General features: G+C 39.4%; 1 protein-coding gene and 1 non-coding gene across 4 annotated transcripts in view; both read right to left on the reverse strand.

The window, feature by feature from the left end:
- IPO7 (importin 7) overlaps positions 1 to 13,383 on the reverse strand; it is a 61,442-nt gene that overhangs the window by 12,094 nt on the left and 35,965 nt on the right. For all 3 annotated transcript variants that reach the window (XM_054439290.2, XM_063671936.1, XM_063671937.1), the window contains 10 exons: positions 11,577 to 11,711; positions 10,842 to 10,941; positions 9,749 to 9,825; positions 9,478 to 9,594; positions 6,093 to 6,182; positions 5,526 to 5,691; positions 4,873 to 5,033; positions 3,707 to 3,835; positions 1,038 to 1,104; positions 828 to 953 (listed from right to left, as the gene is read on the reverse strand). In XM_054439290.2, the coding sequence (XP_054295265.1) occupies positions 828 to 953; positions 1,038 to 1,104; positions 3,707 to 3,835; positions 4,873 to 5,033; positions 5,526 to 5,691; positions 6,093 to 6,182; positions 9,478 to 9,594; positions 9,749 to 9,825; positions 10,842 to 10,941; positions 11,577 to 11,711 (1,168 nt within the window). The remainder of the gene's footprint in view (positions 1 to 827; positions 954 to 1,037; positions 1,105 to 3,706; positions 3,836 to 4,872; positions 5,034 to 5,525; positions 5,692 to 6,092; positions 6,183 to 9,477; positions 9,595 to 9,748; positions 9,826 to 10,841; positions 10,942 to 11,576; positions 11,712 to 13,383) is intronic.
- LOC129009138 (small nucleolar RNA SNORA23) lies at positions 5,768 to 5,949 on the reverse strand. Its single transcript, XR_008492675.1, has one exon. It is a non-coding gene; the product is annotated as a small nucleolar RNA SNORA23 (small nucleolar RNA).

Raw genomic sequence — 13,383 nt, forward strand, 5'->3', positions numbered from 1 at the left:
GGTAGCTGGGACTATAGGCACACTCCACCTCGCCTGATTAATTTTTAAAAGTTTTTTTTAGAGACAGAGTCTAATAGCCCAGGCTGGTTGAGAACTCCCGGAGTGAAGTGCTTTCCCACCTTCCCAAAGTGCTAGGATTACAGGCGTGATCCACTAGGCCTGGCCTTAACATTCAGTTTTAATTAAAACATATTCATTTATAATTAAATGTAGAAATGAACCTATTATTAAAGTGATTTTCTTTGTACTTAAACATAAAAATTATAGACACATTTTTACATTTATATGGAGAAGATTACAAGGGGGTGTGTGGGTATGTATGTGTGTTAACAAAGAATAAACCTAAAATAACTAAATTATATAGCAGAAATCAACACCATGCATCACCACTGAGCATTAACTTCTACTGATAATTGTTCCAAACAGTGAAGCAGTCTGAACATTCAAAAGTGTACGTTCAGGCCAGGCGCAGTGGCTCATGCCTGTAATCCCAGCATTTTGGGAGGCTGAGGTGGGCGGATCACCTCAGGTTGGGAGTTTGAGACCAGCCTGACCAACATGGAGAAACTCTGTCTCTACCAAGAATACAAAATTAGCTGGGCATGGTGGCGCATGCCTTTAATCCCAGCTACTTGGGAGGCTGAGGCAGGAGAATCACTTGAACCCAGGAGGCGTAGGTTGCGGTGAGCCAAGATCGCCATTGCACTCCAGCCTGGGCAACAAGAGCGAAATTCCGACTCAAAAAAAAAAGTGTATGTTCAAATGGTAAGCTACAAATAAATCAAAGCAGGGAAAACCCTCAGTATTTCCATGCTGATTTGACTCACCTGTAAAGTAATCAAAGCCATCTTGCTGAAAGACTTCAAATACAAGGGGTAGTAGCTGCCACATCTGTGGAGACACTTGTTGACATGTCAAACTGTGCGCTAAAGAGAAGATCTCCTCATAGAATTCTAAAAGAGAATACTAAGTCATTAGGAAAATGCTTGCTCATGTGAAATAGCACTAAATTCTTAGCACAATCAGAGGTATAATACCTAAGACATGCTGTTGTAAAACAGTACCAATGACCTGTAAGCAGATTCCCTCAAGCTGTTGGGTTATCTAAAAGAGAAGAAAAAAATCATATGCAGTTACAGCCCACTAAATGACTTAGTAAGATAACGCATACTATAACAGTACACTTAAATATAAAGTCAATATTGTGAAAAAAATAAGTCTTTGTTTTAAAATGACTTACACATTATGAAATTGTGATCTCAGATAAAAATAGAATGAAATACCATTACAATGAGAAAAACACAAGGAATGGCTAGCTTAATTTACCTAAAAAGGAAAAAACAACATTCTCGAAAAATGCAAACAACTATGAAAATAAAGGAGTTGGCCGGGCGCGGTGGCTCACGCCCGTAATCCCAGCACTTTGGGAAGCCAAGGCGGGTGGGATCACCTGAGGTCAGGAGTTTGCAACCAGCCTGGCCAGCATGGTGAAACTCCGTCTCTACTAAAAATAGAAAAAATTAGCCAGGCATGATAACGGGTGCCTGTAATCCCAGCTATTTGGGAGGCTGAGGCAGGAGAATTGCTTGAACCCAGGAGGTGGAGGTCGCAGTGAGCCGAGTGCCATTGTAGTCCAGCCTGGGCAACAAGAGCAAAACTGCATCTCAAAAAAAAAAAAAAAAAAAAAAAAAAAGACCATTCGGAAGATAGCCCATCTGTTATGTGCAAATAGAGATATTAATTCAGCTCAATGTAATTGAAAAGTCACTGTCAATGACTCAGAGAAATTATCCAAAGGAAGGCATTATTGCTATGAATCCCAATAATCCTTAAGTCACCTTAGTTTTTCAAATTTTATTAGATATATTGAACCATGGAATGTGAACTCAGCCCCCAACTCAAGACTGACAGGAAATACAAATTCCTCTATAATTGTCTAGATAGTCCTAAATTAGATCCCAAATCCCTGAGGGCCATAAGAATGTTAAGGGGAGGAAGGGTAAAATAATATCCACTAATCAGATATAAAAACAAGACATCCATTTCAAATACACAGAACTTAATACATTTACAACTCCTAAAATAGAATAAACAATCTGTTAAAACATAAAGCACCTATAGGATTGGTCATGGCTTCTGCTTATATTCAATTATAAGGCAGAATACAAAAACAGTTTACGTGGCTGGTGTGGTGGCTCACGCCTGTAATCTCTGCACTTTGGGAGGTCGAGGGAGGCGGATCACTTGAGGTCCTGACCTCAAGTCAGGAAACCCTGTGGTGAAACCCTGTCTCTACTAAAAATAGAAAAATTAGCTGGGCGTGGTGGTACGTGCCTGTACTCCCAGTTGCTCAGGAGGCTGAGGCAGGAGAATCACTTAAACCTGGGAGGCAGAGGTTGCGGTGAGCCAAGATGGCGCCACTGCACTCCTGCCTAGGCAACAAAGGGAGACTCAAAAAAAAAAAAAAAAAAAAAGTTTAGTGAAAAACCTCATGCTGCAAAAGGCAACTTGCAGATAATCTGAAAACATGTAATTTATGGATAAGAGATACATTACAAGCATCTGCTTTGGAATTATAAACACCAAATTCATGACAGTGTTACTTCTACGGGAAGAAAGGAAGTAGGGAAAAGGGGTTAGGAAGTGGTCCCCTGAGGGCTTTCAACTGCATCTATCTGAAATTGTTTTTCTTTCTTTCTTTCTTTTCTGACACAGTGTCTCACTCTGTCGCCCAGGCTGGAGTGCAGTGGCGCGATCTTGGCTCACTGTAGCCTCTGCCTCTCGGGTTCAAGTGATTCTCCTGCCTCAGCCTCCCAAGTAGCTGGGATTACAGGCGCCCACCACCACACCCAGCTAATTTTTGTATTTTTAGTAGAGACAGGGGTTTCACCACGTTGGCTAGGCTGGTCTTGAACTCCTGACCTCAGGTGATCTGCCCACCTCGGCTTCTCAAAGTGCTGGGATTACAGGCATGAGCCACTGTGCCCGGCCGCCCAATAATGGATTTTTTTAAAAATGGAATTATTTAAAACATACAGAAAAAAGAGTAAATAACAAGAAAACTATAACCAAAACTTCTTAATCACCTAAACTTTATTACATTTTTAACACTTAGAATATTTCCATTATGTTAAGAAAAACAATTTCAGGGCCAGGTGCAGTGACCATTGCAATCCAGCCTGGGCGACAGAGCGAGACTCCATCTCAAAAAAAAAAAAAGAAAAAAGAAAAAAGAAAAAAAAATCCATTATTACAATTCTTACTTTTCCAAAAGACAACTAGAAAAGAAGAAAACTAGGAAGATGGTAGTGATGGTTGCATAACAATGTGAATATACTTAATATTAGTGAACTATATACTTAAAAATGGTTAGGATTGTAAATTTTATGTTATGTGTATTTCGCCAAAACTTTTCAAAGAAAAAGAAAACTAAGAAAAAATTTTTTTTTTCCTGGGAACCATCATATTTCTGGATCTGAGAAAACATAACGAGGAGCCAAAATCCTGAGCCCTAAGATGGTAAAACAAATACCTGCTTCCTATTCCTTCTACTAATACTTTAGAACTTAAAATATAATGTACCAGTCTTATCTTTATAAAAGGGAAAATGGCAAAAACATGGTACATGAGATGCCAGAGAGATATTAGAGCCCTCTAAAAAGCATAAAATGGCTTGAAAAACTGCAACACTAGATCATCTTCTTACCTCTTTATGATCTTCAACTACACTAAGAAGTGTATCAATTGTATTCAGAATTCCCATAGCAGTAACTGCTTTGTCATCACTACCTTCTTCATCTGGCCCCGTCTGGATTACTTGGTTAAATGTCATTGCCTAGATTCAAGAGAATATAACTCAAGTTTGTCACTGAGGCATTATAAATATGTTTTGGTCTAAGACTTTTAATTCTTAGAACGTTCTCATAGGGATACCACAACAAATCAATGTCTCCAAATTGATTAATGATAATAAAGAGCTTGAGCTCTATAATCAAATAGTCTACTCATTGGGTGACCTTGAACAAGCTACTTGACTTCTCTTGACCTTTTCTGCATGCCACTTTGGGGATTTCACAGACACTGTATGAGGACTAAATGAGGCAAGGTATAAAAAGTACTTAATATTATGAATAGTTTTCATTAATATTACTGGTAACACTTGACAATGTCCAAATAAAAGTATATTTAATCATCAAGGGGGTCACTGATTTATCTTTTGTAAAATTCAATAGATTATTTTGAGCATTCCAGGCCACTACACAGATAGTCATGCTGCAGCCTGAGGTAGTAGTTAAGAACAAGTATCGTGAAGGCCCATATACAAATCCCAACCGCACCCTGCCTAGCTTAGGCAATTAACCATTTTACACCTCACATTTTCTCTGTAAAATAGGAATAATTCTGACACACGATTGTGTTAGAATTAAGTAAGTATCTGTCAAGGGCTTTATGTGCTACACAGTAATGTCTGTGAAATATCTACTATAAGGCAGGGGTCCCCAGTCTCCAGGCAGTGGACTGGTACTGGTCCATGGCCTGTTAGGACCAGTAGATAAGTGGTAGGTGAGGCAGCATTACTCCCGGAAATTCTCATAGGAGTGTGAACCCTACTGTAAAATGTGCATTCAAGGATCTAGGTTGCACACTCCTTATGAGAAACCATTGCCTGCCTGATGATAAGAGGTGGAACAGTTTCATCCCAAAGCCATGTCCGCCGGACCATCTGTGGAAAAATTATCTTCCATGAAACCGATCCCAGATGCCAAAAAGGTGGACTGCTATAAGGTAAGGCAAGCCACTTGTGACACAACCTGGAACATACTGAGAGCTACATTAAAATGCTTGCAAATATGGTAGGTTCAAACAACATACCAAATGTTGTGTCATTTCTACTGCAATAGGAGTAACTTCTTCACTATATTCACAGATCATTTTCTGAATTACATTGGTAAGGTCATCATTTTCTGTTTCTCTTATAATATGAAGAAGAGCCTGCATTACAGGCCTGATGAATGGTGTGATATATTCTTTAGCTGTAAGAGAAAGAGTAAAAAACTTGCATAAAACCCCTAAAACTTCTTAAAACCTGATATAACAAATATCAATGAGTTTTTTAAAAAGTACTTTCACATAAAAAGGAAGTATGCCAAGTTTCTAGGATTATGGCTTTTTACAATTAATATATATTTTATATATAGATATATATATCTTTTCATAAGAGGCAGGGTTTTGATCTGTTGCCCAGGCTGGAGAGTAGTGGCAATCGTAGAACACTGCAGCCTAAAACTGTCGGGCTCTAGTGATCCTGCTGCCTCAGACTCCCAAGTAGCTGGCACTACAGGTACAAGCCACTATGCCCAGTTAATTTTAAAAAATTTTTTTTGTAGAGATGTTGCCCAGACTGGTCTTGAACACCTGGCTTCAAGCGCTCTTCCCACCTAAGCCTACCGAAGTGCTAAGATTACAGGTGTGACCTACCGCACCTGGCCAACATTCACTTTTCTTGACTTACAAAAATCCTTTACCTTTTTCTTGATTGCTGATCAATACTTGAAGGGCAATGGCAGCTTCCACTTTAACAGGCATTTCTCTATCATCAATCAGACATCTTCTCGTTAGCTCTAAGGCTGTTTGAAGGTTCTGATCACTTTTGAACTTCACTTCACAAAAATAGTGAAGTACCCAGCAAGCCTTTTGTAAAAACACAGTGAGTTAGTGTAGATACCTTACCTTAAATTCCCCCAAGCTAATCTCTATTCCCTGAGTTCTGTGTGTGGGAATTTGGAGGCTGGCCAGTGGTAGATGTGTCCAGAGACAACACTAGACCAGTACTATGATCCCAAGTTACTCTTTGGCTGCATGACGTTTGTGTGGATAGCAAGATCTGAATGCAAAACACAGACAGACTCTGCTACCAGACACAGATGAAACCTATGCACACATTACAGCAGCCATGTAAAGATTTACATTAAACAGAAACCTAAAATAAAACACAGCCTTCAAAGTGAACATTTAAAAGTTTCAATATAAAAGTCCACAGAGTCATTCATTACAAGACAAAAGTATATAAATAATGCAGCTTTAAAACATACCCTTGCTCTCATGTAGCCTAGTTCACTGCTGAAGAGAGGGAATACATGATTCTGCAACATGTATTCCATCTGATCTTTATAGATCTTTTTCTGTAAATATAAACAACAATTATTTTGATACAGTTCCAAATGTAATCATCTCAATTTCCAAACAGATATAACACTGTTAAAAATTACTATTAATGTTACATATATTTATTCTCATTCTTTGAACCCCAGAATCCACAACCAATTTTCTTATTTCAGAACTTCACCACCAAAAACCACTAAACACATTTTCACGTTTTTATATTCCTGGATTAGAAAGCCATTATGCCAAATCTTACCAGCAATAGCGTTTGATGTAAGTTTGGTTAATTTTATCTGTTACCATGAAACTTTTAAAATGAAAAAACTTGTCTGATAAAGTTTCTGGCTGAAAATAACATAACCTGAGAAAAATCCTGCTTTCAAATGAATAAACTGGCTATCTAAAAAGGCACACTCTTTTTTTTTTTCTTTTTTTTTTGAGACAGAGTCTTGCTCTGTTGCCCAGGCTGGAGTGCAGTGGCACAATTTCGGCTCACTGCAACCTCCACCTCCCAGATTCAAGTGATTCTCTAAAAAGGCACTCTCAGTATTCAAGGTGAGTATTTTCTAAGTGCAAAGAAGCTTTTTAGAAGAGTTCCTTAAACTGCACATTAAATCAACATTAAAAACATGACACTTATATATCAACACTTACATAATCAGACATGACAACTTAATGCAATGTGAGACCCTAGACTGGGTCATGGAACAGAAAAAGGACACAGTGGGAAATCTTGTGAAACTTTAAAAAAGTCCATAGATTAGTTGATAGTAGCATACCAAAATCAACTTCATGTTTTTGATAACTTTGCCTACCTATGTAAGGTATTACCACTAAGTGAAGCTGAGTGAAAGGTAAGAATAGATAAACTTGAATTTGCCAAGAGAACTCACTAATTCTCAGCCTTCTATGCCACAAATGATTAGAATGTCTTTAATACATACTTTATAAACAAAGAGAAGGATGGGTGAACAGGTATAGAAAAGATGAAAGACGGCTGGGTGCAGTGGCTCACGCCTGTAATCCCAGCATTTTGGGAAGCTGAGGCGGGTAGATCACCTGAGGTCAGGAGTTTGAGACCAGCCAGGCCAACGTGGTGAAACCCTGTCTCTACTGAAAATACAAAAATTAGCTGGTGTGGTGGCAGGTGTCTGCAGTCCCAGCTACTCGGGAGGCTGAGGCAGGAGAATCGCTTGAACTCAGGACGTGGAGGTTGTAGTGAGCAGAGATCACGCCATTGCACTCCAGCCTGCATAACAGAGCGAGGCTCCATTTCCAAAAAACGAAAAGATAAAAGATACAATGACTAAATATTCTGTGAGTACTTAGTGCCTGCCTTTAGAATGTAAAGATTTCTAACAACTCAATTATAAAAAGACAAATAACCCGATTAAAAATGGGCAAGGGCCAGGCACAGTGGCTCACGCCTGTAATCCTGGCACTTTGGGAGGCTGAGGCAGGCGGATCACCTGAAGCCAGGAGCTTGAGACCAGCCTGGCCAACATGGCAAAACCCCGTCTCTACTAAAAATACAAAAATTAGGCTGGTGGCAGGCACCTGAGGCATGAGAATCACTTGAACCCGGAAGGCAGAGGTTGCAGTGAGTCGAGATTGCGCCACTGCACTCCAGCATATGGCGGGGGGAGGGGCGGGGAGGCGGAAATCTCAGCTACTTGGGAGGCTGAGGCAGGAGAATCACTTGAATGTGGGAGACTGGTGGCTGCAGCGAGCCAAGATCTCACCACTGCACTCCAGCCTGGGTGACAGAGCAAGACTCCATCTCAAAAAATAAAAAGAAAAAAGAAAAAAAAAAACCAAAGGCAAGCAATTTTTTTGGGGCAAGCAATTTGAATAGATATTCTCTAAAGAAAATATACAAATGGACAGTAAGCACATGAGAAATTTCAAAGCCACAAAGACATAATACTTCACGTTCACTAGGATGGCTATAATCAAAATATAGTGCTGGCAGAAATATAAAATGGTATAGCTACGTTAGAAAATGGGTCCTGCAGTGTCTCAAATTATGACGAGCAATTCATACTCCTAGGTATATACCCATGAAAAATGAAAACATATGTCCACATAAAAATTTAAACATGAATGTTCACAGCAACATTTGTAGCAGCCAGAAAGTAGAAACAACTAATGAATGAGTAAATAAAATGTGATATATTAATATAATGAAATATAATTTGGCAACAAAAAGGAAAAAGTACTGAAACATGCTACAACACGGATAATCCTTGAAAACATTACACTAAATGAAAGAAGTCACCCACAAAGAGCTACATATTATATGATTCCATTTATATAAAATGTCCACAATAAACAAATCCATAGAAAAAATGTGGACTATAGGTAGCCTAGGGTTGGGAGATTTGGGGTGATATGTGGAGTGACTGCTCATGTATACAGAGTTCCTTCTGGGGGTGATAGTTATACAACTGTGAATAAACTAAAAACCACTGAGTTGTACACTCCATAAGGCTGTTATTTATTTATTTATTTATTTATTTATTTTTTGAGATGGAGTCTCTGTCGCCTGGACTGGAGCATGGAGTGCAGTGGCATGACCTCAACTCACTGCAGCCTCCACCTCCCAAGTTCAAGTGATTCTCCTGCCTCAGCCTCCTAAGTAGCTGGGATTACAGGTGCCCATCATCATGCCCAGCTGATTTTTTTTTTTTTTTTTTTTTGAGACAGAGTCTCACTCTGTCGCCCAGGCTGGATTGCAGTGGCACGATCTCGGCTCACTGCAAACTCCGTGTCCTGGGTTCAAGCCATTCTCCTTCCTCAGCCTCCCGAGTAGCTGGGAATACAGGCACCAGCCACCATGCCCGGCTAAATTTTTTTTTATATTTTTAGTAGAGACGGGGTTTCACCATGTTAGCCAGGATGGTCTCGATCTCCTGACCCCGTAATCTGCCCACCTCGGCCTCCCAAAGTGCTGGGATTACAGGCATGAGCCACCACGCCTGGCTGATTTTTGTATTTTTAGTAGACACGGGGTTTCACTATGTTGGCCAGGCTGGTCTTCAACTCCTGACCTCAGGTGATAACCCCGCCTTGGCCTCTCAAATAGTTGGGATTACAGGCGTGAGCCACCACACCCGGCCTATTTTTTATCCTTATAGAGATGAGGGTCTCACTATGTTGCCCAGGCTGGTCTCAAACTCCTGGGCTCAGGCACTCTGCCTGCCTCAGCATCCCAAAAGTGCTGGGATTATAGAAGTGAGCCACTGTGCCTAGCTGGCTGTTTATTTTTTAAAACTACTTGCACACTCATGCACATACAAACACACTAAAGAATACCTTCAGAAGTATTTCAGCTAAAGAGCCAATCATATGCAGGGCTCCATCTTTTTTTCGAGGGTCAGCATTTGGTTCTGTAAGAATCTGGTAACAAAATCCCATAGTCTTTTGCAGTACCTAGATTAAAAGAGAAAAGTACTGTTATTGAATAGGCCAATAGTCCTTAAAAAACATACTAACAAAATGACTCACATGACTAACATTTAAAACTGAGTGTATAGTTGAATAAATTTTAATACAGAAAAGTTATCTAAACATTAAATAAGCCTACCTCTTTCCTCTTACTACAGGCTGTAAACAAAAGTGTCTGGGCAGCAGTGGTAGGAGAAATGAAATCTTCAAACACATCTAGAGAACAAGTTTAAAATTCAGACAATAAACATTAATTTCTTCACCAAAGCATTAAAAAACATGCTTAATCTTTACATAAGGTATGAAAATGATCCCAGATCCCTTTATAATTTTGCAAAAGCAGAATTCAATGTCTTTTCTGTACAAATTAAATGCTTTTGTTTGAGATGGAGTCTCGCTCTGTCACTCAGGCTGGAGTGCAGTGGGCGATCTCGGCTCACTGCAACCTCCATCTCCCAGGTTCAAGCAATTCTCCTGCCTCAGCCTCCCAAGTAGCTGGTTTACAGGTGCCTGCCACCACGCCCGGCTAATTTTTGTATTTTTAGTAGAGATGGGATTTCACTATATTGGCCAGGCTGGTCTCAAACTCCTGACTGCCTAGGCCTCCCACCATGTTGGGATTTACAGGCCTTAGCCACCGCACCTGGCCTGTGCAAATTAAATGTTAATCCATGAATTCCTCCTAATAGTTTTCATTTTTATTTATTAACTCAGAACTCAGCAGTTTAAATCGTATGTATGAAACACTACTGATGTGAGAATTTTCACAACAGGGTCACAAAAGTACAAGCTGCAAAAAGCACAAATGACTTGGTAAGAATAAGGACCAATACTCAACATTATTAGCCAAATTACAATTCTTTAGTTCTGTGCAAGGACTTCATGTGACTCCAGCTTCCTAGATGTGTTTTCTCATTTCTCACTCATATGATGGCTAACATAAGATCCAAAAGTATAGTTAGGACATTTAGTGTTGAGGTGTAATCTTGAATATCTAACAGTTTTGGTATTCAGTAATAAAAACTTAACAGTATTGAATTTGTGTCCGCCAAAAATAAGACTATCATTATCAAATGTCATAATTAATAAATAGCCCCAAAAAGGACTACACAAGGGATCAATTACATTAAAACAACAAAGAAGATACATAATACCCCCAGGCTGGCTACATGAAATCACTGTAATCTTAATTACTGACATTTTTTGTTTCTAAAAATGTGACAATTCCTTACCAAACTTCATGCGTATATATTCATAAGGGTCTTCTTGCCAAAGTTCCTCATCAGCATCTGTATAGCACATCAATGGAAAAATAACATCTTGGATAATGCCCTGCAATTTAAAAGTTAAGAAAACAATAACCACCAGTTTTCAAATTTAAACCTTCAAATTTCCTTAAGTATTAAAACCGAAGTAACACTATATGTATTTTAAAGCTTAATATCAAACGTTAGTAATGCATTTAATGTGTTCTAAGATCAACTATCAAACTACATGTACTTCCCCTTTCTGTAACAAGTAATTATAAGATATATGTGTAAAAAGGTCACAATTAAGTATTCTAAATATATATAGTCTATAAAATTCTACAGCTCTAAATAAAGCACATAAATTATTCATAGAAACAGCAAATAAGTCATTTATCCTAGAAACGAATCTGGTGAAATAAAGTCCCTTGGCTACTCCAAATTACATGATAAAATATAATCATAGTCCAATATTAAGAACTTAAATTGCAAGTTTGAAGACAACAGTTTTGGATTAAAAGATAAGTTGGAAATTCACAAGATACCTCTCATAACTTTATGTCACTGTCTTGTCTCCTTTTTCTGCTATACTCTCAAAACGATCACCAGAAGTAGACTAAGTAACACAACTCAACAAACATGCAATTTTTCAACCTTTATGGCAGCTGATGTTATTTCTATCATACTTGCTATAAAAACATTTCAGATAAAAATTATTACTTGTATATGGGGCTTCAGATTCTTCCAGGTGAGAGCATGAGAAACTCCTTGATTAATATAATTTAATGTCTGTTGTAAAACTCGAGGAGCCATATATTGCTTCTCCTTGTACTGATATAACACCTTCAATAAAACCTTGGAAAAAAATTTTCGATCAAAAATCAATGTTCAAATAGAAATTCAACCACTTACAAGCCAGTAAAAACAGTTAACACATATCTTAATGTCAAGCTCATCATCAAGAAAAACAACCGTATATTTTGAAAAATAATTTAAGTCAGAATGAAAAGAAGAGAAAACTATATGCTATCTTCGTTTTTCTGGGTTTTTTTTGTTGTTGTTAGAGACAGTATCTCACTACGTTGCCCCGGCTGGTCTCTAACTCTTGGCCTCAAGCAATTCTCCCATCTCAGCCTCCCAAAGTGCTGGGATTACAGGTGTAAGCCACCAAACCTAACCCATTTGCTACCTATTGAAAAACCACAGTATTGGGAGAAAACCCTATCTTGTTAAAGCCATCTTCTGGGAAAACCTTACCCAAAGCAGTCAACTGCCTATTTAGCATCTGTCAATAGTTCTAACTCTACTTCATGTTTCAGAACATTGATACGCAAAATGTGGTCCACAAACCTCTAGTGGTCCCCAAGACTATTTCAGAGGATCTACTAGTTTAAAGGTACTTTCATAATGATATTGTCTTTTTTTTTAAAAAAAAAACTGTGTTTTGAGTAAATGAGTATTTGCACCAATGGTACAAAACCATGGTGTTACATGTTCTGATGCCTTATTTGAATCAAGAGAGTATGCTATTAAATTCACAGCATTTTTATTTATTTATTTTTTTTTTTTTTTTGAGATGGAGTTTTGCTCACTGGTGCAATCTTGGCCCACCGCAAACTCCGGCTCCTGGGTTCAAGTGATTCTCCTGCCTCAGCCTCCCGAGTAACTGGGATTACAGACATGCACCACCACACCTGGCTGATTTTGTATTTTTAGTAGAGACAGGATTTCTCCATGTTGGTCAGGCTGGTCTCGAACTCCTGACCTCAGGTGATCTGCCTGCCACAGCCTCCCAAAGTGCTGGGATTACAGGCGTGAGCCACAGCGCCTGGCCAAGTCACTGTATTCTTTACAGCCATATTCTTATAGAACAAGTTTTCCTTTTTTTTTTTTTTGAGACGGAATCTCGCTCTATCACCCAGGCTGGAGTGCAGTGGCGCGATCTCTGCTCACCGCAAGCTCCAACCCCGGGTTCACGCCATTCTCCTGCCTCAGCCTCCCAAGCAGCTGGGACTACAGGCGCCCGCCACCACGCCTGACTACTTTTTTGAATTTTTAGTAGAAACGGGGTTTCACTGTGTTAGCCAGGATGGTCTTGATCTCCTGACCTCATGATCCACCCGCCTTGGCCTCCCAAAGTGCCGGGAGTACAGGTGTGAGCCACCGTGCCCAGCCTTAGAACAAGCTTTTCTTAAGAATTTTTTTTTTCAAATGGAGTCTTGCTCTGTCACCCAGGCTGGAGTGCAGTGGCGTGATCTCAGCCCACTGCAACCTCTGCCTCCTGGGTTCAAGCCATTCTCCTGCCTCAGCCTCCCCAGTAGCTGGGATTACAGGCACACACCACCACGCCCAGCTAATTTTTGTATTTTTAGTAGTTTTGGGGTTTTACCATGTTGGCCAGGCTGGTCTCGAACTCCTGACCTCGTAATCTGCCCGCCCTGGCCTCCCAAAGTGCTGGGATTATAGGATTATATTCTCAAAAATGAATAAAATGAGTCCATCATTTCAAGGAAAATTGCTGACAATA

This window comes from Pongo pygmaeus, chromosome 9 (genome assembly GCF_028885625.2).
Source record: "Pongo pygmaeus isolate AG05252 chromosome 9, NHGRI_mPonPyg2-v2.0_pri, whole genome shotgun sequence".
Classification (NCBI taxonomy): domain Eukaryota; kingdom Metazoa; phylum Chordata; class Mammalia; order Primates; family Hominidae; genus Pongo; species Pongo pygmaeus.